The following is a 24,599-nucleotide window of genomic DNA, read 5'->3' as shown; positions in this document are numbered from 1 at the left end:
GCCCACACTTCTTTTGACGCCACGCAGGAGTCAATTGACTTTCTGGGCTGCAAGTTCATGTATATAATTGTATCACTGCCACTAATTTTTCTTGGTAAAATACTGGAAATTGTAATTCTACAGTTCTGTAAGCTTCAGACTCTTCTGTCTTTGACAGTGAAATCTGCATAATAACCTTACTATAATCACTTTAAAAGATATGTTTACAAAAGAATCGTTCCTATAGTTTTGGACAAAAGGGAAAAAAAAAAAGACTACATAGTATTTTCTCTAAAGGACAAAATTAGGTTTAGACCTTCAGATACTGCTAACGGCTGTCTTTTGCTTTTGGCTTTACTGGAGTACAGATTTCACTCCGGCACTCTTCTAAGCTTGTTGCATACGATTACCTTATTCTTGGAATTGTTTTCACAGCTAATGTCTCCAGGGCTATACCCTCTATCTTGAAATCTTTACCAAGCATATTTCTTCAGATAGTTTAGTGTGTACTTCTAAACTTTGTTTACCCTGAAGGTGTGTACACTCCTTATGTGCAAAATTCAGTTGGTGTTTTGTTTTGCTTTGTTTTCTTTTGTTTGGGGGGGGACGGGGGCAAGGGGTTCCTTTTCTTTTCTTATCTTTGGCTTACTTTCTCAAATATAGTTAGCCTGGAGTGTTTTTGATAAGGCATAATATGTATCTGTGGGGCTTTAAAAGTAAGAAACCATCATTAGTCCGTATCATGCTGTGTTTGTTATATATATACATACCCATATATAAATAAGTTCTTTTTAAAATTCTGCTGCTTCTTTAAAGGTGAGATGCTAAATGCCTCAGAAATATAAAGTTAAGTTTCTTAAAGTGTCTAAACCCCAGTGCAGGTAATTTAATCTATGTTTTCTCTGTTGCTACCTCAAGTTAAACTTCTCAGTGGTAGAGCAGTATCAGTGCAGTACGAAACACTTTCACTGGTTAGATTAGATCATTCATGAAAGTATAAGTAACTAATCGGTATCACTGTGTTTCATGGCTGCCTACAGCATTTCTGGTAGTAAGCAGAGGAAAAGTTAATTGGGTATGGTGAACTGGTTTTAATTTTCAGCCTTTGAAAATTAAATGCTCATAGAGAAATTGTGAACAGACTTTTTGCCTCTCTCTTGGGATGAAAACTGTGACCTGAAGTGTTGCTAGATAGTAAGTAATCTGTGTATGGCACTCATAACTGCAAATTCTAATTACAATAGTTTCAGCAGAGATCAGAACAGATTCTTCTGGTACCATGTTACAGTATTTTGAAAACACTGGGTTCTCTGGCTGATCCATTTTCTGTAACACTCCCACCTGATAGAGCAAATACATACTTAATGCTAAATCAAATCAAAAAGGGTAAATGGTTTTTCGTTAGCTTTTGGGAGTAGTGTTTTACTTTATTATTCATTAACCAAGGGAAATATAGGTATGCTAATTAGCTGCACATGGTGATGCAAAAAAAACAAACAAACAAACAAAAAAAAAAAAAACAAAACACCTAAATACAATGAAAGCTTTCTGAAATCCAAAATTTAAGAAATGTCTGCTGAGTCAAATTAAGAAAGACACATTGGGAATTGTCATGTATTTCCGTAGTCTTCAGATAAAATGTTTATTAAATCACAAACAATACGAGTATGCTAAACCAGTATTTCCACAAAAGTGGATGAAATTCATTGATCAGTGTTAAAGTTGTCTTGCAATACTTTTTGCAAAGGCTAAATAGAATTTTCTTCCATGAATTTATTTTGAGTAAGTAACTTTATAAATATTTTATTATAAAAAATACTTGAATCTTAAGAATGTAAGAAGCTTTCTCTAACTTAGAAACAGGAACAATTTCTATCTCTGGTTAAAAAGAATTAACTTCTACTATTACTGGATAGGACTGGGTGTCTTATTAATGAAATGGAAGTAAGTAAGAAAATCTGTACTGAAATATTGTGGTTAAGCATAGTACAGGTTGATTCTGTATAAGTGGTCCTGTGTTACTATGGCAGGATAATATGCATTAAATTGCTCAGTAATAGTAAGCAGTAGTAAATATTAGTCCATATGTATTTAAGTTGATATTTTTTTTTCTTACAAAAAAAAAAGTCTGTTACTGCTTCTGAAAAAAACAGTTAAGTATGCGTAACTGTTGTATTCATAGCTTCTCATACATGTAATTTCTTTCCACTTTACCAGATTCAGGATTTGAAGAAGTACCAGGGATCAAGAAAAGGAGGCTGATGTATGAAAGAGTCCCTGGAAGAAGTGATGGACAAACACGTCTTAAATTCTTTTGAATGGAGTGGGGAATTGTTCACTACACCTGGTTTTTCAAATCTGTAAACTCTGAAGAGAAATAGATTAAATTCATTTTGTTGTTGTCATTGTCATTTTGAGAGATAAATTAGAGTTTAGGAATCTTTACTAATTAAGGATTTTTTTTTCTATGCTTTTTTTAAGTCTTACTAGACAAATTAGCTCCCTGAACGTGGAGAATTACTGCTTCTCTGCTTGTTTATATAAATCATATAAAGGTACTTTAACGTTATTTATACAAAAATAAAGACTGGAAACAAACAGATGATGAAAAACATCGAATTTTCAAGGGACTTACGTTTGTTTCCTGAACATGTAGGCTTCCACACTTACAGCTGGACTAGACTTGCCAGAATCTCAAGACTGCTCCTGAAGTTTTAAAGCTTCCTTGCACATAAAGCAGGGACTCTATATTTGTCCTTTGGGCTCATGTTCCACTTTTTTCCTTCTGACAGCTCCTCTGGAGCCATGTGATGCTACAAGTTCCTTCGTAGCCTGAGAACGGCTTTAGTCATAACCAAGCTTCAAGAAACAACACATTTGTTTTATGGACTGAGTATGAAAGATATGCTGAAATTTATGATTCTCATAATTTGATTCAGAGAACGACTCTGTGACCCTAGTGCCTGATGGAGGCCATTTGTTGGCCTTTTCAGTCTGCTACAGCACATCTGTGAGTAGGGAGAAGAAAATCCTGTGTCAGAAATTATAGGCTACAACTAGAAGGGGTAAGAGATTACAAAAAGTCATCTAATTTGCTAGCTGCAGAAGAGAGAGGGTAAAAAGAGTACCCAGCCCTCACTTTCCATCAAAAGATTTGACAACAAAACTGGAAATATGTGTGGGAGCAGTGAAAGTATCTCTGTGCTGCTGCAGGAATGCATACATGGTTTGTGGAGGAATGTCTGCCAGCTCCAGAATGTCACTGTCTGTTCAGGAGCTCGCAGTTCTGATGATTCAGTTCTCAAATTCACTTTTTTTTTTTTTTAAGTTTTAATTCAGTAAAAGTATATATATATATAAAATTGTGGTTTAGGCTTGCAGTAAAATACTTCCTTGACACAGAGTCTTCATTGAGTGCATACTCACTATGTCAGTAAGTATAGCCAGATCTTAGGGGACCAGCTTACCAGAGAAAAGGGGGGGGGTGCCGGTTGTTAACTGAGAACTAAAAGCTATGATGACAGCACTAGGAGCAGTTGTTGTTCAGAGTATTATCCCCAAATTATTTGCATCCAGACTGTTTACGAGGTCTTAAAAAACATCTTTCATGTGTAGCATAAAGACCTTTTTGTGGAATTGCAAACATGCCTGTGTTTCCCTCTTTGCCCACAATAAGAGAAAAGTTTAAATAAAAGTTGCAGTTTGCTTACTATTTCTGGCCCATTTTTGTGGTCCCTTGACCTAACCATTTTCTGTCTCTTTCCATCATGGATTTGGCTGTGTTTTTCAGAACTGTCTCCCCGTTTGCCAGGCCCAGGAATCTGTCCTTTTAAGAGTGCAGCTCTGCAAAAATCTCAGTCACGGATGACCACAGTGGAGAAAATTATAGCAGCCACTCCCTAGCTATGTATTTATGTCCTCCGTTCACACAGACAGAGGCTGACACCAGAACTTCAATGTGAACGTCCATTACAGGCTTGCTCAGATAATCTGTGCACCACTATAAAAACAAAGGTAAACCGTGTGCCGTCTACATTTGATTAGTAAGAAAATTCGAGTGCTATCTGTGATCAGTTTCCTTTAGGTAGCAAAGTGTTACTGTACACTTAGGTGCTACCAATATTGTGGAAAATAAGAAAAAGGGCTTGCGATGGCCACTTGGCTTGTAGACTTATTTGTTTATGACTCTCAGTCATTCGCAGATTATGTACACAGAGGCAGATTTGTCACAGGTGAGGTTCCCACCCGCCAGTCCAATCTGTTTCATGTAGAGGAAAATTAGTATTGTACTATACAAATGCTCTTTTTTATTTTTTTTTTTCCTAAAACATGTGTAACTGACTGCTCCACATGAATAGCCTATCAAGAGAACTGAATCCTGGAAGGCAAGACCATGGTGACAAACCAGATTGACGGAGAGGGGAACATTACAGAAATTTTGTTATTGCATCTTTTTGCCTGAGAACGAGTGATTTCCTAATCACCAGTGGCAGATGAGCTCATTGCTGGGCTCAAATTCTGAATGGTTTGGTAACCTGGCAGGTGTCACCTCTAGAGGGAGAACAGCCTTGCCGATGGGGCTGTGGGGGATGAGGGTGAGAAACCATGGCCTTAAGTCGTGTGTTAGGCCCTGCGTAGCACAGATCCATGCGTTCACTTGATTTGTTTTATTGTGGGCATCCTGTGGGTCCTCTTTCAGCTGTGAGGCAGCCATGAAGGCCTTCAGGCAGCGTGTGGAGAGCCGAGACCATCTTGGCTGGCGTTAGAGGGTGCTGCTGTTGTCCCCCCCGCTGCAGATGACGCCTGTTACAGCCAGGGAAGACAAACACAACGCCGGGCCTTGTCTGAGCTGCGGTGCAGACCTCTGGATGCCTGCAGCTGGAGACAAGGCCCTGTTGACCGAGGAGCTCAGAGAGGCCCTGTTCTGCTGCCCACAGCAGCAGGCAGCTGCCCGGGCTCCTCTGAGCTTCCTTGGCTGCCTCAAAAACACGCTTGGCACCCATCTGCACGGTGCTGCTCCTCCATCACAGGCTGGCACCGACACAAATGTTGGTGCTGGGGGCAGGTTTTATTGCAGGGGGTACAAGAAACCAGAGGGGTTTCTTCCGTCCCACTCATCTGAGCGCTTTGACCCCAGGCTGAGCCTCTGGCCACCTCTCTGCAAATGAGACCAGCAATATTTCCTCCAGCTTTCCGCAGTACGTGCCTGTGTCAAGTGCTAAAAGAAAAACTGCCGGCCACGGCCACATAGCCTGCAATGAAAAGGAAGCCAGAGTGAAGAAAGGCACTTGAGGAAGAACATTTTGCTTCTGCTCTTGGAGGCACAATTCATATTGGTGGTGTTATTACTCTCATCTCAGCGTGTCCCTGCCAGACAGCAAGTGTGAGAACTTTCTGTCAAAGACTGAACTACCAGGCGGGCATTCGTTGTCCCATTTCAGTTAGTATTAATGAAAATTAAATGCTCAGATAACTTAAAGCCCCATTCATCTTCTTCCTTACAGCTTCAACATTTGCAAGTAGGCCTGATAATGTAGCTACTATTTACCACAAAAATGATTAATAGGTGTAAATTCAACTTTTCTAATAACAAGGCACATTTCCTAAAATTCCAGCAGTGACTTTCTCCTCCCCAGAACACTAACAGCCTGCAGCCTCCCCTCCCACTGCAAAATCCAAGTATCCTCAAAGTTCACTCATGAATTTGGCCTTCCTCGCAATTAAACAATGAGATCAAAGCCAGTAGGGAAAGGAATTTTATTTCCAAACTTCTAGAAGATTAATACAAACAATAGAAAGTAAACAAAATGAAAAACCTAGTAAAAAAATTAGTTGTCCTTGTAAAAGTGCTCTATAAAAAATGAAGGCAAATGACCAACCGTATTTTACTTGCTGAACTTCGTAATTTTGTGTACTTCAAAATGTGAAAATTAGGCATGCAACTGTCTTTGGATACTAATGTGCTTTTAGGGTCAGTCTGGCTACATTTTAAACATGTCAATGAGATTCCAGCAAGGCAGTATGTTTATGAGTACAAGTTATGAGAAGTACCAAACACATCAGGACTTTTACGAGACCCACAGCTTAGAAACCGAGCCTGCAGCACATACTGTGTTAAGCAGATCCTAAGAGGTGTCATTTATGGATTTAGATCCACTTGAAGGAAAACAGCTGATTTCAGGGCTCGGTAAGTAAAAATTGCAGCTGAGAGCATTTCTTTAACACTGATGGCATTTACTCTTATGTTTTAACAGTTCGTTTCTTTTTTTTTGACATTTTATTTTGGAAAATACAAATAGCTTTTACCATCACTCCAGCGTAAGAACCTACCAAGGTAATAATAAGAAATTTGGTAAAAATTCATGTTTTTCTTTTTTAAAATGTAAACTTCTCAAGTAATATTTGTACAGTTAGTATAGTGTAGTAACAACGGTGACTTTTATGAAAAGAATGCTAGTTACATTAAAAAACCGTAAAAACATTAGCAAAAGGTAGTGAGGTACGGGTGCACAAGAACAAACAGGTAAATATCTAAGAGATTGCTTCAACCACACAAAAGTAAGGGCACGGAGATACTTTTCTTGAGAAGGAAAGGCAGTTATTCATGTCATGCTTGAAGGCAGGCTCTCCGATGACCTTCCCTATAAAAGGAAAAAGGGGTTATTAAATGCTGTCTTCTTATCTGAGGCATCTCTCTTAGAAATTGTAACATGAAAGCTTCTTTGCACTGGGAAAAAGAGAATAACCACTCTCCTTTGTTGGGCATTGGCATCCTTGAATATTATAAAATGTATGTATTGGCTTTTTCAATTTTTTTCTCATTTTTAGGATCCTAAATTCCTTCCTAGACTTTTGATCAATTAGCAGAAAATGATAAAATTATATGTTAGGTTCTGCTATCCATTTCTAAAACCAGCATAAATCAAACCATCAAAGTCAAACTTGGAAAAGTGTCTCATATCCTGTCTGGATGATGCAATCAAAATTGAACCCTAGAAATTACCCCCCCCAAAAAAAAAAAAACAAATGTAGGAAGGCTGCTTTAACAACAGAAGAACACGTGCAACATTCACCATCAACTTTATCTTGTTTTCAGGAAGAATAAAGGGCAGCACCTAAATTAAGAATATCTGCTCGTGCTTCTTCCTTCTCCAGTTTTTCTGCAAGAATAGTTCAGGCTCAGTTGCTCCCTTTCTTCAGGTTCACTTCTGCTTTATCAAAGCTATGTAGCAACGATCAAAACCGCGCTATTAATGAGGCCAAAAGCAACTGCGCACTCAGGAACCCTGGCAGCGGGAAGGGAAACATCCTACAAGTGCTCTGCATTCTAGTTCAAATTCTGATGTTAGAGAAAACATTCAATTTTGCTTCGATAGCATTCTTAAAGAAATAACAGAATTCAGTGCTTTTTCTCTCCCAGCAGCTTGTTCAGCTCTTCAGGAGGACCTGATTTTAAAGAAGAGCACCCCCTTCTGAATATCCTACTTCCACACCTGCTTGCCAAGCAGAAGTACAGTTTTCCAGAAAAAAAGCTACGTGATCCTGCCCAAAGCCACTACCACGGACGACATTTCTCCCTCCTGTGACCACCACATCCCCGTGACAGACAGGAGAGACACAAGAGAGAGCTGCAGAGCTGGAAACCAGAGGCTGCCGGTGCTGGAAGGTCACCCTCAGGTTGTTGTGCAGGTACAAGCAATGCAGAGCACCAAGGCAGACAGAGTGCCAGGAGCACCTTATCCTTTAGACCTGGGCTGAAAATGGTTACAACGAGCACGGTTACAGATTGTCTCAGCTCCTCTCTGCCTCCAGCAGCTTTGGTGCTGCATCAGCAACAGCAACAGAAAAAGCCTAAGGACAGACACCACCAAAGGAAGCGCGGCGCGACGCAGGAGACCAAATGCATTTTTAATAAGGCTCTTGCCTAGGCTATCAGCTTGTCATCGCGGCGCACGCAAGCAGCAGCACAGCTTTGTCTTACTTCTCCAAGCTGGGTGCGGGATTGTTTTTCTGCCTGGCTATACACTGCATGCACAGGGGCAGCTTTTATTATTTTGGATGCTGCTAATGACCCTAGAGGTGCTCAAATGAAAAAAAAATACAATAATAAAATAAAATTTCTGGAACTTGACACTGAAACAACTCCCACCGTCACTGCCAGGGCGTGAATTTCCAGCCAGGGCCGTGGTGGCACGGCGCTGCTGTTACCTGGTCTCAGAGCAGGGCGCAGGAGCGGGGCTCTCGGAAGGGATTGCTCCCCGCGGGCACCCCCACCAGCAAGGCGTCCTTGCAGGCGTTCTGCATGCAGTACTGCTGGAGCTCGGCAGCTGCCTGGGAGACCTGTGCGAAGGGAAAGAACAAAAAAAAAAAAAAATTTTTTTTTAAAAAAAAAAACAATCCAGAGAGGAAACTAATTCGTTCGCAAGCATCTATTAGGCATTTCCTCTCGAAGAAACACTGTCAAGCGGAGCTGGGAAGCAGCCAAGTCAGTGCTTGAAGTCTGAAACGCTGAATAAATCAGCACGGGCATCCACAAAGCCCTGGTGAAGCACACACGAAAGGCCGTGCCCGTGTGGAGCCAGGGGAACACGCAGGGCCGGGGTGCCTGTGCCATGGGGTTCATCCTCATGGTAAAAAAAAAAACAGGACCGTGGCCGCAGGATTTTCCATTCCCTGGGGCTGATGTTTGAACTCTTGTATCCTCGGACCATTTATTAAAATGACTTTTACTTCCAAACTGTTAGGCAGCAGAGAGCGGAGCGAGTCAAGGACGGAAGAAGACGAGGATGAGGAGCTTTTGGTGCAAGCCGTCACCTTCCCCAGGCAGTGAGGCCAGGACCCCAAACCCACCCGTGGGGCAGCCAGAGGTGCAAACCTGGCAGCTCTGCACACCCGTCGGTGTGTGTGTGCCCCTGCTCACACCTCTAGTGCAAGGCTTTCTGCCACGTTTCGTCCCAGGGCAGCAGCAGCCTCCCGCGTGCAAGGCGTGTGGGGGCACTTCTTTCCTACACGGTTTCCTCTTTCTGAAAATACTGTTCCTGTCTGCTTCTTTCGCTGTCAGGGTAAACAAAATCGCCGCTGGAGCTGGATGGGGTGTATTTTTAAAAGCCCCTTTCATACCCAGCTTCCTTCTGGGCGCGCATTGTGTTACTCAGGGCAGCCAAAACAATGTTTGCTCCCACCGCAGGGGCTGCCGACGCCGACCCATGCGGAGGGGACCAGCTGGGTGTGAGCCTCCCTGCTTTTACACCGCGCACCCAGCAACCCAGACGAGGCGTTTCGGAGCAGAGAGATGCTGTGGGAAAGGGGAGCCTCGCCGAGGCCAGGCTGGACTGCAGCACGAGCAAGCCCAGGGTAAATCCCTGGCCTGGAGGTGCCCGGCTCCGGGATATCTGGTGCCTACACAGAGCCATCCCAGGTGGAGCGACACCCTCGAGGCCGGGGGGGGCATGGTGTGCCCCTGAGGTCTGGCAGGGACAGGGCGGGTTGGGGTGGGAAACAGAATAAAATAGAATAAAATAGAATAGAAAAAAAAATAGAATAAAATAGAACAAAATAAAATAGAATAAAATAGAATAAAATAGAATAGAATAGAATGAAATGAAATGAAATCAAATGAAATGAAATGAAATGAAATGAAATAATAAAATAAAATGAAATAATAAATATAAAATAAAATAAAATAAAATAAAATAAAATAAAATAAAATAAAATAAAATAAAATAAAATAAAATAAAACAAAACAAAACAGAGGCACCTAACAGCCCCCGAGGGGGTGCCGGGGCTGCCTGCCTTTGTCTGTCAGCCTGCGGGCTCGGCCGGGCACGGCTCCCCATCTCGCCGCCCGGCCCCGCCTGTCGCGACATGTCGCAGCATCACGGGCCGGAGGGGAGGAGGAGGAGGCTGTCCGCGAAGCCTGGCGGAGAATTAACGAGGAGCTGCTCCGGAGGCACCCCAAAAAAAAAAAACAACACCCCCCCCCCACAACCCGGAGCCCTCCCTGCCGGGCTCACCTTGATCCTCTCCACCGCAGCCTCCAGCTTCAGCTGCTCCACCAGGCGCTGCATGCTGCTCAGGCTGCCGGCCGACGACATGTCGCGACAGGGTGAGGGCGGCTGGGATCGGCTGGGATCGGCTGGGATCAGCCCGGCCGGGCCCTGCCGGAGCCGCCCCGAGGAGGGGCCGCGGCCGGGGCCGCTCCGCCCCCCCGGTTGGAGAGCCCCAGCTGGTGGCCGCCAAAAGTCGGCTGGGTTTATTTCGTTTTTCCCGTATTTTATTTTACTTATTTATTTATTTATAGGTGCTGCAGCCCGGTGGAGACGGGAACACCGGCTCTGGTCCCTCCTGCACCTGCTGCCAGGCCCGTGGGACACAAAGAGGAGACACAGCCGCCCCCACGGGCTGCCCCATTTCTTGCTTCAGAGTCCGGTCAGGAAACTAATCTTGATCAAAACTAACCTAAAAAAAAAAAAAAAAAAAAAAAAAAACGGGAAGACAGATGAGCGGTTTGGGTCTTGCCTGCTTGTTTGTGCAACCCAGCTTATCACACGGGCTCAGGAGGGGAAGGATGGTACACAGCGAGGCGCTGGTGCAAGCTTTCAGCTGTCAGCCTGTGAAACAGTGGCCACAGACACGGATGCTCTTGCATGCACTTCTCTGCTTCTTTTCTAGGTATTACTGCCCTGCCTGATTTCTAGATATAACAGCCCTACTTAGTACTACAAGGTCACAGAACCACTGGATGGTTTGGTTGGAAGAGACCTTGAGGGGCACCCAGCCCCAACCCCCTGCCACGGGCAGGGACACCTCCCACCAGACCAGGTCCGAGAGATTACTTCATGAAAATAAACACAACTGGTTCTAGATGTGTTTTTTAACAAGTTTTAGAACTGATTTGACCTTTAAATACAAAGTGAATTAAGTTTATAGCAGCACTACTAGGGCAGAGTGGCTGGAAAGCTGTGCAGAGGAAAGGGTCTGGGGGTGCTGGTTGATGCTCACCTGAACAGCAGCCAGCAGTGTGCCCAGGTGGCCAAGAAGGCCAGCGGCATCCTGGCTGTGTCAGGAGCAGTGCAGCCAGCAGGAGCAGGGAGGGGATCGTCCCCCTGTGCTCTGCTCTGGTGAGGCCGCACCTCGAGTACTGTGCTCAGCTTTGGAATCGGACTCAAGCTGCACCAGGGGATGTTTAGATCGGACATTAAGACAGAAATTCTACAAGCATTGAAATAGGCTGCTCAGAGAAGTAGTTGTGTGACCATCCCTGGAGGTATTTAAAAGACATGTAGCACTAAGGGACATGGCTTAGTGATGGGACTCAGTAGGTCAGGCTGATGGTTGGACTCGGAGAAGGTCTTTTCCAACACAGAGGATTCTATGATAGGTCACTTCTGCAGTATCATAAACGTCTTACTTCAAAAATTAACATAAGCATTTCAAAACTTCCAGCTATTACACGCTTTGGAAGCAGCAGCAGGTTTAAGAGACTCTCTCCCAGAAGCAATCTGCACAGATGCAGATTTTTACAGATGTCAGAAGAGACAGAAGCACCCCAATCTAGATACATACCCCCGATAAAATTCCTAAACAGAAAGATGGAAATCGTAAATCGTGGAAACTCTGACCTGGTCAGAGTTACAGACGAAAGTAGAGGGTAGTGTTGTATTGTAAGTACTCTGAGGTCTGATCAGAGGAATCAGAAGAGATAAGCATAAGAAAATACTTTAGATGTAGAATTGCAAACAAATTCAGGACGTATATTATAGAAAATTTTATTTATATAAGGCATCAAAATTGCCCTTTTAAACAAAAGGGTCGTTTTCCCTTTACCAATACTTTGGTGAAAGAAGTATCACATTTAGTAGACTAATATTCACTGGTACGCTTGTTCTGAACAGCTAGGTACAGTCCAACGTACAAGATTAAAAACCAAACATAAGTAGACTTAAGTATGCTATTTCATGAACCACTCTCTAGAACAAAGAATTAAGGCTTGTTTGCACCAAAACGGTGATCATGCATCATTTATTCCCACAAAGAATAAAATTCATTTCCAATTGGAGCGGGAATAGCAAAAGTAGTAGTCCGGTATAATCCCCATATTGTCTACATCAAAAAACATTTTGGCGTTTCAGAAATTAAGTAAGTTGAAAAGTAGTCGGAAGGAGAGAAGAGGAAAGCAGGAAATGGCCCTTGCTGCAGAGTCCTTTGTACGCATTTCCAAATTTCCAGTGTCCGCTTGCAGGAACCCGTCAGTTTAAAAAGGAAAACAGAGACTTTCAAGGACAGATCTAGAAACGGTTTTCAGAAAGATTAAAGGTATGGTTCCATCGATCATGAGTAGGAAATACTTTGAGAAAATACATTATTTAAAATAATGAATTCCACATTAAGATCCCCATGTATGTCAGATATATACACTGAGCTAAGCCTGTTTAATAAGTCTGACTTATAAAAATGGTAAACCTGTATTATTTTTCAGCCTGACTTAATAATTCCTGAGTTTTAGATCACTGCTGAGCCACAGCAGATAAAACTCTGAATGATGTAGTGAAAAGTTTTGCAGATGACTGTTGACACTAGCACTCATTTTGTTCAGCAACTTTCAATCATCGATAAAAGTCAGTCTTCCAGGTCCTTCATTCCTCATCCACCTCCGATACCTCTTCCATCGGGGATCCAAGGCCATCTTCTTCTTTAACTCCTCCTCTTGTTCTTGTTTATAGACCTGATGGACAAAAAGAAAAGTTTTTAATAAGGCTGAAGAAACAGCTGAAGTGAATCCAAAGCAGGGGGTAAGGGGGGGGGGGGGTGTTTTTGTATGTGTTAGCAATTCAACCACCTGTCACGTTACTGATTGTGAAGGTACCCAAATTGCAACGTAGCAGAAGACCTTGACTAACACACAGAGTAAGAGCCTTCAGCCAAGGAGCCTTCGAGCTGTAGTTGAAATGCTCTGAATTTTTGCTGACAGCAAAACTACATCACTGAAAGATGGTGTGCTGCAAGGAACTATACTTCTTTGCTCGTGCAGTCAACGGAATAAAAGTAAAGATCTACTCAAAAATCTAAATTTTGAGTCCCTGTTCAGCACACATACCATTCAATGCAGTTTAACTTCTGACTTCTGTTGTTTTCATATTTGGAAGTTATTCTATAGACAGAGGACTGATCACCTTCAGCTACACAGCAGTGGATCTTTTTATTCCTCGTTTAATTTTCAACTAGGTCAATATACCTACAGTAAGTAGAGGTAGTGCCAAATGGCAAGTAATTACAACGTGGCAAGAAATGGTATCATCACTGATTTCAATAAAAGTCACGTATCTAAGAAAAGCAACAGTATCAACACTTTTATTCTGGAAGGCTCTTCATGTAGATAGACAGTGTATATCTCAACACCATCCAGGTTTATGTCATCTGAATTCTTCCTGTAAGGAAATTAAATTTAAGGTTCCGAACAAGCATCCGAAAGATTTAAAAAAATATTCTAGATCGGTTTATAGATATACCCCCGCTCAAGGTTCAGTGATCATACAAGCTTCAAAAATTACTAGGAAAGTAACATAGGAAGTAAAACATTTTTATTTAGCTCCATGCTGTGCCAATATATTGAATCCTCAGTCAGTCTTAGAAGGACACTGGAAAAACTACACAATATGCAGATAGGCAACCTCAGCGATCAAAGTAGTAGATACTTCAGTGTTTCTTTTTGTGAGAAACAGGAAAGCATGTTTTTCAGCTTAGAAAAGGCACGATTGAGTTTCAAGTAAGGATATAGTAGTGGTACAGAGGAGCATAGCTACTATGAGAAAAGGGAACAAGGCACGATTAATCTCCATTTCCAATAAAATAACAATCAGTAGGTGTCTGCGTGACTTAAAAAAAAAAAAAAAAAAAAAAACAGGAGCCATCCTCTGCACTTCCTGCTGAACTCACAACCAGATGGTTCTGTAGTCACTGACGGTATTAATACATTCAAGTGGCTAGACGTGTTTATTAAAAAAAAAATAATTAAAGTTACTACCAACAAAGACACCATTTCCTGTTCAGGATGCTCCCAGACCGCTTATTGCACTGAATAAATATTGCTATGTCAGCGTAACTTTCTTGTATTCTTCACCAATTATCAGCTGCTGGCCACCACAGATGACTTTGGGCTAAGCAGACTTCACCCCTGACAAATACAGCTTTTTTTTTTTTTAATGTTCAGCAAATAGAACAATACTAGTTAGAAGCAGCGTGCATGGTTTTTCTGCCATGGAATATCCATCCTGTCGTGCATTTTACTTATGCCATCTGCTCTGACTACTAACATTACCACCTCTTTGGACTTCCAGATTGTTTTCAAGCAAACCCACCTTAATTCAACGTGTATGGCTAACCTGTCGGCTAATCCTTTCCTTACTAAAATTGAAGTTAAGGTACTTTCCCCTTCAAGTTTCTAAATTGATCCAACTCTGACTGTTTTTAGGGAAGTATTCTCTTATCTTTGACGTGCACCACCAGCAGCAGCAAAGGCAGCTCTGCTGTCTTTTCCCAGAACAAGCAGAGCTGCAGCATCACCCTGTTTTAAGCAGGCCCAGTTCCTCTTCTCCATTCCTCTCCTGGAAACCTCCCACCCAGATGGCCCACAGATGATCTTTGATACCATACCAGCATTTTGTCAGTTCTCCCACCTCCTGGCATCCCAAGACGTCAGTACTGCATCCTGCGGCTCATGTTCTTTCCCTACTCTCACAGGAAATTTGAGAAAAATTACACACTGGCTGTTTAGTAACTGGCTATCCCTGGCAAGAGTAGCAGTTGTGCCGGTATTTAATAGCCCATTTTCAGTCGAGCAGGACACACAGTAAAAAGAACAGCCCCAGACTCGCTGAAGGCAAAAGAACCATCAAGGGACAGTTATCAGCTGTCAGCTTCTATCAGCTACAACAAGCCACAAATTAATGGCTAAGGAGACTGATAAAATAGGAGTTTCGGGTCATCCAGGTAATCCTCATTACAAAAGTATCATTGTTTGGAGAACGCATGGTCTTCAACCTACTGTAAGAACTCTGTTACACTACGTTTTCACAGGACAGCTTGTCATCAGATACAGTTACTTTTTGTATCCACAGATTCCTCAACAATCACAGGTAGATGACCCCTGACCAAGAAATCCCTTCTTCCATCCATGGGCCTGCTCAGGAGATGCTGCCCATCAGCACAGAAGCACGAGAAGATGAAGAAAGCACACCAAGTGGTTCTCTAACAGTTTTCAATTCAGGCAGCAAAAGCTAGAGTTGAAGCACTGCTCCTCACACCACTGTGCCAAACACCTCCACAAAACACCTGCTCTCCCTCCATGAGCTCTGGATAACCAACACGAGCTTCTCCACCACAGCTACCCACCTCATAGTTTTCTCGTATCCACAGCTGCCGTTCAAGGAAGGTCTCTTTTTGATGGTCTTCCAGGCTGTCAAACTGAGACTGAGACATTTTCATGTATCTTCGTATGATATACAGCTTCTCTTCCACACCGTATTCTTGCCCTTTAATAGTGAAACAGTAAATCCACCAACAGTACCAAATTATGTATTTGCACAAGTAAAAGGGAGCAAGAAGGATCTGAAATAGAAGGATATCATATATCTTGGGCTTCTGGTAACCGCCTTTTATATCTATTTTATTTTTGATGATGTATTTGATGATTTCTTCCTCTTCTTCACGGATTTCTTCTTTAGACCGCCTGTTCTTGCCTTTTTCTCTAGTCTTATTGAGTAAACCTTGTTGCCTGGCAATCTCAGTAGCTTGTATGCGGTATTTCGGCACTGTAGCTAGGTAGTTGATAGCTTCGTTGTAACTACTCCACCAGCTGAAGAACTGTAATTTAACAACAGTAAAAGTTAAAGAATAAAACCAGAACCAAACCAAACAAAAAGCCAAACAAACAAATAATAAAAAACAAACAAACAAACATGTTTTTATACACATTTCTACTTAGAGTTTTGCCAGGAAAAACAAAATAATGCTGTCATATACCTTTAACTATTATTTTATTACAGGAAGGATAAAAACTGAAAGTAACAGCACAACTTCTGCAATATTAAAGAAGCTGCAATTACTCATCCAAATATGATAAGGCGCCTGGGAAACAGCAGTATATTTTTACATATTTCTGTGCGAGCAGTATACACAGCAACACACAGCGATGAAGAAGGACAAGCAGAGGGTAAAGGCACTGTTCGATTTGTGTTTCTTCATGAGAAGATGGTTATCTCACATTGCCTTAAGTGAGGCTTCTGAAGTGAGGCTTTGATGTCCATTCTCAGAAGTCCCCTCAGCTTTATAAACAAAGTAGCTGGTATACGCACATTTCATTATAAAATTATTACCCACTTTACATAGTTAATTAAATGTGGCTTAAGTACGCCACAATCTCATTAGTCTGACAGGATTGACTTTACAGGATACAATATCCTACTCTAATCTCCAGTTACCCTCTGAATTTCAATTGGGAAAAAAAAAAAAAAAAAAAAAAGAAAGAACAGTGGCTGGAGTGAGTGTGACATGTTCTGCTGAATTTTTACACAGGCAGCACACCCACTTGTGAAGACAAAGGGGCACCCAGGTACACACTATATAATTGTATCAAAGGCAAAGAAATGGAAACACCAGAAAGCAAGAGAAAGATAAATCAGTTTGCTAATTCTCTGTAAATTTGTATTTAATCATCTGGAAGCTGGACTGCAGGCAAAGTGAGTGCCTCCACTTACAGCCAAAATAACAGCTGAAATGGAACGCCGCGTTTACAAGCAAGACTGATGAGAAATTAAGTATTTGGCTCTGTATGCCACTGGAATTTATTATTCCAAGCTCTCAAATCCTGATCAACATTTTTTTGTTTTACCTTGTAATATCCAACTAAAAAGAGTCATCTGTACCACAGACTAAGCTGTACTTTTACCTCCTAGATATCACCTTTTTTGGTTTTGTGTGTGTGTGTGTTTTTAAAGGAATTTTTGAACTAATAATCTAATGGATGCTAAAGCAAAAAGTTATATACCTCCTTCCAGGAAGTAATTGTCAGCAAGAGCACAAGTATTCTCATCTAAACCAGAGACTGTTTTCTTGAACTTGGAACTACCACCTTCAGTGAAGCCAACTTCGCTCAACTGCTTTTTAAGATCAACTACAATGTAAGATATGCATGTTATCAAACTGCACTCCTGCTGTTTAGTACTGCTCTCTGAGCTTCTTACATTTTGTTTGCAAGTAGTTTGGCTTCTTTAAAAAAATAAAAAAAATACTTGGGAACCTTGAAAAACTGACGCATGCTTATCTAGAGCACTGCTCCAGTCTGTGCTCAGGAACAGGCTGTTCTCAGCCTGCCACGAAGAACCAAGTAACTTCTTTGGGAGAGCTGCGCTTGCCTGCATGAAATACTCTGTTACAGGAAACCGATCACTAATCACACCATCTGTGCTTTCATCCAAGGTACCAAGAGCAGTCAAAATCTGCTCAGTACATCCCGACTTCAAATTTGTTATGGGCACCACGCGGCAATTTACCACAGCAGATTAAAAAAAGACCTCCTCGCTGAGGCTGTTTAAAGCCGGGCATGTTGCAAGACCTGCAGATACTTCTCCTGCGATTCAGAAATTCATTGAGCATTGTCAAATAAGCATGAAATTTTACCTGAAACACAGAGATGGCGCACACCGTAACCAGAATCACGATTCTGACATCCACTTTAGGGGCCAACCTCCTGCTGTAGTAGTGATAATAGTGCCTGTAATACTCCTCAGGATGATCCAACATGTAGTCATAATCTTTACGTGTTTCTTCATCCTGTTGGATGAGGGATGAAAAATATGCAAGTGTTCAGAAGCCTGTTTTCACTTACCCCGTTGCATTTGTGTTTTACAGCTCATGAATGACCATGCTGTTAAAAAAAACTTGCAGTAACCCGACCAACTATGAAGCAAAGAGGAAAATCTTTGGTCCTACTCTCATACACTAAATTGATCTGTTCTCACACTCACCACCCCCCCACACACCTGACGTGCATAGTCTTAAATAAATAAATAACACGCTTGAAGACTTGATTTAATACTGAAATAAAGACAGGCAACTGAAATGAGTTAATTTTGGAATCGGAAGTCCAGGTGGACTAGAGCTGATGGGTATTGCTCAGGAAGCAGCTTACAGATGAACAAACCACTACGACCACTGTTTCTGAGACCTTTTAAAATCAGCCTACGGGGCCGTGAACTCTACCCAAGGGGAGGCCACTGCAAAAACCTCATTGTTCTCATCTTCTTGATTGCCTTTCTCATTTCCACCCAGGCTAGAAAGAGACGAGAGATGTAACTTTGTCAGTCTCCACTGCACCCCTTTTCTACCCAAGACGAGTGAAGAGTTCCAGGTGTGTTTTTTTTTTTTGTTTGTTTGTTTTCCTTTTTTTCTCTCCCATTCAACCCGAAGCACATCCAGCTTTCTCTCCTCCACTCCTTGGCGGCGTTCTCGCCCACACCACACACTTCTTGCTCTCCTTACAGCCCCAGCTCACCGATTAAGATGACTTTTGAAGGCGTGCTCGCCCCACACGCCCCCAGCCCCTTCATTTTCACCCCAAAGCACCAAACCCTCATGCGGGGCGTGCGGCACCCCGGGACCCTCTTCCCCTTTCCACAGAGGGCTCGGAGCCCAGCGGGGGGGCTCGCACCCGAGCCTGAACGCCCCCCACCCCTCTCCCCTCTCACCTTGAGGGTCTCGTAGGCGGTGGCGATCAGCAGGAACTTCTCGTGGGCCGCCTGCGGGCCACCCCCTTCCCCTCCCTGCTCGCCCCGGTAGCGGTCGGGGTGGTACTTGCGGGCCAGCTGCCGGTATGCTCGGGCGATCTCGGCCTTGCTGGCTTGCCGGCTGACGCCCAGCACCTCGTAGCACACCCTGCGGCCGCAGTACAGCCCCTCCGTCAGCCCCCGGGCCGCCCTGGGCAGCAGCGCCGCCGACAGCCAGAGGCAGAGCAGCCAGCGCCGCCCGCCGCCCGCCGCCGCCATCTCGCAGCGCCTCAGCCGCCGCCACAGCCGGGGCCGGGAGCGGGGCCGGGGCCGCGCCTGCGCTCTCCGGGCGGCAGGGCGGGGCGCTGGGATCATTGCCACCCCTAATTAATTATCGAGTGTTAATTACTAGATAATTACGCCCCCCCCACCCCACCCCCACGCTCCCCTGGCGAAGCCCCGGGTGGTTCAGGGATGGGGCAGCTCCGCGGGGCGGGTTTCAGCCTCGCACCCCCACCCGCAGCCCCACAGATTAACGACCCCGTGCCAAATCACAAAGAGCAGAAATCACTTTTTTTTTTTTGTCACTTTGTCACTTTTTTTTTTTTTTTTATTGTTGTATCGTCTCTCTCCTCAAAAAAAAAAAAAAAAAAAAAAAAAAAAAAAAAACCTAGCGAGGTGGTATCGCACCGCGTTATCCCTTTAGATGTAGAGCTTAGGGATATGGTTAGCGGGGACTGTTAGTGTTAGGTCAGAGGTTGGACCCGGTGATCTTGGAGGTCTCTCCCAACCCAGAAATCCTGCGATTCCGTGATTCTTTGTCTGCCAGCTCATCTCTCACCGCTTGCCCTTCCAAACCCCAGCCAGGAGATCGCCTCTCCTGTCGGGGAGGTGCCCCTATCGCGACACAGCGCTGCTTCGCGACACCACACGACACCGGGGCGGGTGCCACCGCCGGCAGGGCGATGACCTCGGAGCTCTCCCGGCTCCACTTGGGATGAACCCACCGGGCAGAAATCCCTGGATTTTACCCCAGAAATCCCAGCCGGCGGGGGCAGCCCGGCCCTGGGCGGAGCCGGGGGGGGGGGACACGACACAGCCCAGCCCCCGGCCGTGCAGCAGCGGCTGCAGCTAGGGGGAGGCGAGGCTCTGCCGTCCCTCCTCCTCCTCCTCCTCCTCTTCCTCCTCCTCCTCCTCCTCCTCCTCGCCAGCCGTGTGCCCGCGCCGGCATGGAGGTCAGCATGGACTCGGGTCAGTGCGGCGGCGGGGAGAGGGGAGGAGGAGGAGGAGGAGGAGGAGGAAGGGAAAGGCGGGGGGGGGGGGGGGGCGATGGCTCAGCTCTTTCTAAATATAAAGCGGGAGGGCGGGGGCCGCCTGCCCCTCGTGGGGAGAGCCGTGGGGAGGAGGAGGAGGAGGAGGAGGAGGAGGAAGAAGAGAAGGAGGAGGAGGAGGAGGAGGAGGAGAAGGAGGCGGGCCGGGGCTCGGGCGGCTCGCCTCGCCTCGCCTCTCACTGCCCTCCCTCCCTCCCTCCCTCCCTCCCTCCCTGCGCAGCACAACATGGCCGCGGCCGCCGCGGCCGCCCAGGACGAGCTCAGTAAGCGCCGCGGGGGCTCGGGCAGGGGGACAGGGATGGGGGGCAGCCGCCCGCAGCCCCCCCGGCCCGGGGCAGCCCCTTGGGCGGCCGGGGGAGCGGCTGGGGACGGGGCCGGCTGGGAGGTGTAGTCCCGGGGGGTGCCCTCGGGGGGCGACCCCGGGCTGGGTGCGGAGCCCCCCCGGCAGGGCGAGGGGTGCCCGATTTTGGGATGTCCCCCGGGGCTGGGGGGGGGGGGGTCCGTGTTGGGTCCCTGCCCCCCCTCTCTGGGCACGACCTGTGCTCCAGGGGCCGGCCTGCTGTTCGTTCGCCCACGGAACTTTAAAAAAATAATAATAATAATTTATATATATATATATATATTTATATATGTTTTCTGCGCTCCCTGCCGTGCCAAGGCGCTGCTTTTGGCGTGAGGGGCAATGAGCAGCTCGCGTATGACTCAGCGTTGGGCTGTGCGGGATGAAGGGCAGCAGCAAGGCTCGGGGCTGTGTTTCTGCGGCTGGGTTTCAGGTCTGAGGCCTCCCTCTGTTCTGTTTTATTTATTTTATTTTGTGTTTTTTTTTAATTTATTTATTTATTTATTTTTTTTGCCGGCGTTGGTCTCTGCGTGTCTCCGCGGGGCTGATGCCTTTGTTTCGCCTCTTTGTTAGACGCTGCTGTTGGCAGCGGCGGTGGGGATGTCCTTTATGTAACCACACAGCCCAGGACCCTGCGCCGGAGCGAGAAGGATCTTCAGGTTACGCCGGCCCTTGAGGCAGAGGGCACAAATGCCAGGCTATTTATTCCATTGGCAACCGGGATAAATTGCGGCAGGGGCAGACCCGCCTGCCGCTGCCATCCCACAGCCTCTCCTGTCACCGGCCAGCCTGCGGCTCCTTGCCTCCAGATGCTGACCCTGCAAAAAAAAATAAAAAAATAAAAAAATTAGTCCTCAGCCACGTATCAGGTGCTAAACGGCCCCTTGTGTTAATTAATCCCTGTGAGAGGAGCTTCGTGCCGGTGGTTACGTGACGTAATTCGGGGTGCTGGGCCGCTGCATCCCGCAGCGGTTGTATAGGGGTTGTATGGGGTGGTCGGAAACCTTCCTTGGCCCAGCAGGGAAGGAAAGAGTGTTGGCTTGTTTCTTCTTCCCCAGTTCCTCATCTGTCACTGAATAGGAAGTACTGCAGTCTTACTTGAATCTCTCTTTTTCCATTAGCTTTTATTTTTAAGGTGAATGAGCAGGAAACCAAACAACCTCCGCGTGGGCTTTCCGTCTTTTGGTGCGTTTAAATAGTCGAATTTCAGGGTATTTGGAAAGAAATCTGTTCCTTTTTAGGATGACGATAAGTCCCAAAATAACAAGCATAATTATTACTAGTTTCACACTGGAAAATCAATATTCCTTGCTTTACATATGTATAGCTATAGGAAACTTCGATCTACAGCACCAGGCAAACACAAGACCTCTTGCTGTTTGCTTAGGTTGTGTATGAAGGTACTTACCCTCCTAGAGGACTAGTTACTTGAAGGCAGCATAAGAGTGAAGATAATGCAGGTTAAAAATCAATGCAAAGTCATTAAACGGGTCCTGAAGCTTTAAGAGTTCAGGCGCAAGGGAAGGAACAGTTCACTTTGAGGAAGAGGAGACAGCCAGTTGAATGGAGATCCTAAACCTGGCACGTTAAAAATATTTGGATTTTGGCACGTCAGTCAAACTGTTTATAAAAGATTTTCTATGAAATGGAAGAACAGGATGGACAAAAGAGAAAACATTCCCTCACCCCCAGGCCTTCCCACCCTTTTCCAGTCAGAGCTTGTAAAATAATGCAGCGATGAGCCCAGCTCTGCAAACGCTCCCTTAAGTGATTTGCCTGTAGGCACGTAATGGGTTACTGGTAGAGCCAGGAATAGCACCAGCAAATCCTGACTCACTGTTTGCTACTATAATCATGCCAGATATATTTTCTCCCAGAGTCTAATACCATCCGAACAGGAATTTGACTTCTATTCTAGTAGCGGCACAGTGGACGGGAGCCGGTTTGGTTCCCTGCCTGCATGCAGAATAGCACGGAAACAAACAGCTCTTGCTTGCAGCAGGTAGTGGTACCGAAAACTGCCCGCTGTCGAGGCAGGGAAGTCGAAACCCAGCTGTGTCCAGTAGCCTTTACATGCTGTAGGGCCTTTTGGAGAGAGGGCTGGGGGACGCTGAGCGCAGCATAGTGGTTCGACAGAGCTCAGTGATTGAGGTTTTTTTGTTTGTTTGTTTGCTGCAGTGAAACACGCTTCTGGAAATACTTCAGTGTGGCAGTCCCAGTAATTTGTCTAATAGACTGTATTTTTTTCAGGGAAGCGAAGACAAATTCCAGCTTTATGCACGGAGCTTTGCTTTTCTACTGTGTTTTGCGGAGGACTCAAGACTCTCTTTGGGGCTACGAGGGTAGTTAAATTATTAAGTATAATTACCTGGACGTGACCTGGTCTCAGTAGTTCCTTGAGTCTCTTTTTCGTAAAAAGAAGGGTGTTCCTGGTGCTTGACGTGCAATTACACCAATATATGCTGCTGAGAGGTGTGTGCAGAATGGCCGACGTGCTGCATATGATAGCAGTAAGTGCCAGAGGGAGCTAATTCTGTATCTTGCATGAGGACGGGGAGGAGAACCTGGACACACGAAGTGGAACTGAGCTCAGCTGAAACCAGAGGGGACTTCTTCGATAAAGAGATGGATAAGCAGTGGGCTGGCTACCTTAGGAAGGCCAAGCATTCGAAGTATGTGATTTTAACTAGGAAAAAAAAAGTAAAATAAAAGGAAGTAGGTAGGGAAACGCCCTTGTAAAAGGGTGGAAAATGTTAGGCTGTTTATTTATTTACTGTATCCTTTCTGTGTCTTTCTGCTGTTCCCTTTGGCAAGCTACCACATAGCAAAACTGGCAGAGGGGGCGTGTTGTTTCAGTAGCAGGCTGGAGGTTTGCTCTTGGCTGGAGTGACTGCAGGGTCAGCTCTGAAGCAGGGAGGCTGAGAAATAGCTCTGACTCTGCTAGGGCCCGTGTCACAGGGTTTGGAAGCCTACGAAGCACGAGTCAGAGCCTTGCTGTTAGCGTGACTTTCTTGTAAAACTTGTATGCTGTGTGTTATCTGTGTTTTGAAATCTATTCCTTCGCTTTCTGCAAGAGGTGTGGTCTTGAGTACTGAACCCTATATTTCCTCCCGTAATTTTAAATGGAGACTGGAGAGAGCCAGAAGTGAAACATGCATTTTCTCACAAATCAGTAACTGCATTGCCATGGTAACTTGAGGATTTCAGATTCCAAATACACCATGTCTGTAGACACAAATTGGACACTGCTGCTGGAAGCGGGGATACAAAGATTTATCTTGTTTTCTTGCCACTTTGTTCTTCCACATACAGGGAAATGGAAGGTCTCTCCACATACGGTGCATGTTGTTAAATTCTCCTTGTTTGTGTTCATCCTTTTGTAGATGTGTGTTGCGTTGTTTTTCAAGAAAACACTAGTAAAAATGAAATGTTGTATGAAAATGCAACACAGCAGCTAGGAAAGAGGTTGCGTTTATGCCAAAATGCATGAATGTCTACTACAAACTTTGCATGGACTTAATTGCATGGGTTTTAAAAATAAAACCATCTGGTATTCATTCTTTTACTCATGCAGTTCATTCTTGGCTGTTTATTTTAATCCCCAGCAAAAGGTCATCATGGTAGCTGTGGCACACATCATATTTCTAGGAGTAGGTATTAACCCAGACATGATTTCTGGTGTGCTGGCTGATGTAGTGGGTAAGTTTGACTTGGGACTGTGGTTGTCACATACCTCGTAACCAGGTTCTGGGTGGTGTAGCGGTCATCTCTCTTTAAAGAAATGGCTGCTAGCTTTCACCTTTCCTTATAAAGGGAAACTTTTTGATAAAAATAATGCAATCAGTGATGTGCTGAATGACAGTAGTGAATAATCTTACTTGGGCTGCTCCTTCCAAAGCTTGCTCGTGGAGCAAGGGGCTCCCCGTTGCGGAGTGAACCCCGAAGCTCAGAGTGGTCCAGGCGTGCCCTGCTCTTCTCCGTTGGTCTGAAGGTGCAAGTTTGATCCTGGAGTGAGTTATTTAGAGCCTGGCATGTCTGGGCACTGCGTTTTCCAGTTGTTGTTCCAGCGAAGCCTGCTTCCTTTCCTCCTTTCTCCCTTTCATTTCAGCTTTCTCACCAGATGTTTCTCTGGAGTCCTCTGGACTGTATTAAAAGGCGGCCCTCGGTCTCTGACAGTCTTCCCCATCC

General features: G+C 44.9%; 3 protein-coding genes across 3 annotated transcripts in view; 1 reads left to right on the top strand and 2 right to left on the bottom strand.

Moving 5' to 3' along the window:
- SHOC1 (shortage in chiasmata 1) overlaps positions 1-2,297 on the top strand; it is a gene marked incomplete at both ends in the record, with an annotated part of 48,285 nt that extends 45,988 nt beyond the window's left edge. Inside the window, one exon of the mRNA XM_082783925.1 lies at positions 2,197-2,297. Coding sequence (XP_082640051.1) covers positions 2,197-2,297 — 101 coding nt within the window. The remainder of the gene's footprint in view (positions 1-2,196) is intronic.
- A 3,420-nt stretch (positions 2,298-5,717) lies between these two features.
- Positions 5,718-10,145, bottom strand: LOC309890077 (guanine nucleotide-binding protein G(I)/G(S)/G(O) subunit gamma-10). The gene is made up of 3 exons (XM_082783528.1): positions 9,993-10,145; positions 8,188-8,319; positions 5,718-6,620 (listed from the first exon to the last, which is right to left on the bottom strand). The coding sequence occupies exons 1-2, from the start codon at positions 10,071-10,073 to the stop codon at positions 8,194-8,196; spliced, it is 207 nt and encodes a 68-aa protein (XP_082639654.1). The 5' UTR covers positions 10,074-10,145; the 3' UTR covers positions 5,718-6,620; positions 8,188-8,193.
- Positions 10,146-11,737: 1,592 nt separating this feature from the next.
- On the bottom strand, positions 11,738-19,043 carry DNAJC25 (DnaJ heat shock protein family (Hsp40) member C25). The gene is made up of 4 exons (XM_082783527.1): positions 18,723-19,043; positions 17,656-17,808; positions 15,370-15,840; positions 11,738-12,703 (listed from the first exon to the last, which is right to left on the bottom strand). Exons 1-4 carry the CDS (start codon positions 19,017-19,019, stop codon positions 12,581-12,583), a joined length of 1,044 nt encoding a protein of 347 aa, XP_082639653.1. The 5' UTR covers positions 19,020-19,043; the 3' UTR covers positions 11,738-12,580.
- Positions 19,044-24,599: the final 5,556 nt, after the last annotated feature.

The sequence above is a fragment of the Aythya marila genome, assembly GCF_965140915.1.
Source record: "Aythya marila genome assembly, chromosome: Z".
Classification (NCBI taxonomy): Eukaryota; Metazoa; Chordata; class Aves; order Anseriformes; family Anatidae; genus Aythya; species Aythya marila.
The sequence above is the reverse complement of the archived record's forward strand: the minus strand, read 5'-3'. Positions and strand labels throughout refer to the sequence as shown.

Coding starts and splice junctions, on each gene's coding strand:
- DNAJC25 (XM_082783527.1), bottom strand. CDS start 19,019: ATGGCGGCGGCGGGCGGCGGGCGGCGCTGGCTGCTCTGCCTCTGGCTG. Junction 17,809..18,722: donor CCGCCTACGAGACCCTCAAG/GTGAGAGGGGAG, acceptor CTCATCCAACAG/GATGAAGAAACACGTAAAGA. Junction 12,704..15,369: donor GGATACGAGAAAACTATGAG/GTGGGTAGCTGT, acceptor TTTGTCCATCAG/GTCTATAAACAAGAACAAGA.
- LOC309890077 (XM_082783528.1), bottom strand. CDS start 10,073: ATGTCGTCGGCCGGCAGCCTGAGCAGCATGCAGCGCCTGGTGGAGCAG. Junction 8,320..9,992: donor CTGCGGTGGAGAGGATCAAG/GTGAGCCCGGCA, acceptor CCCTTCGCACAG/GTCTCCCAGGCAGCTGCCGA.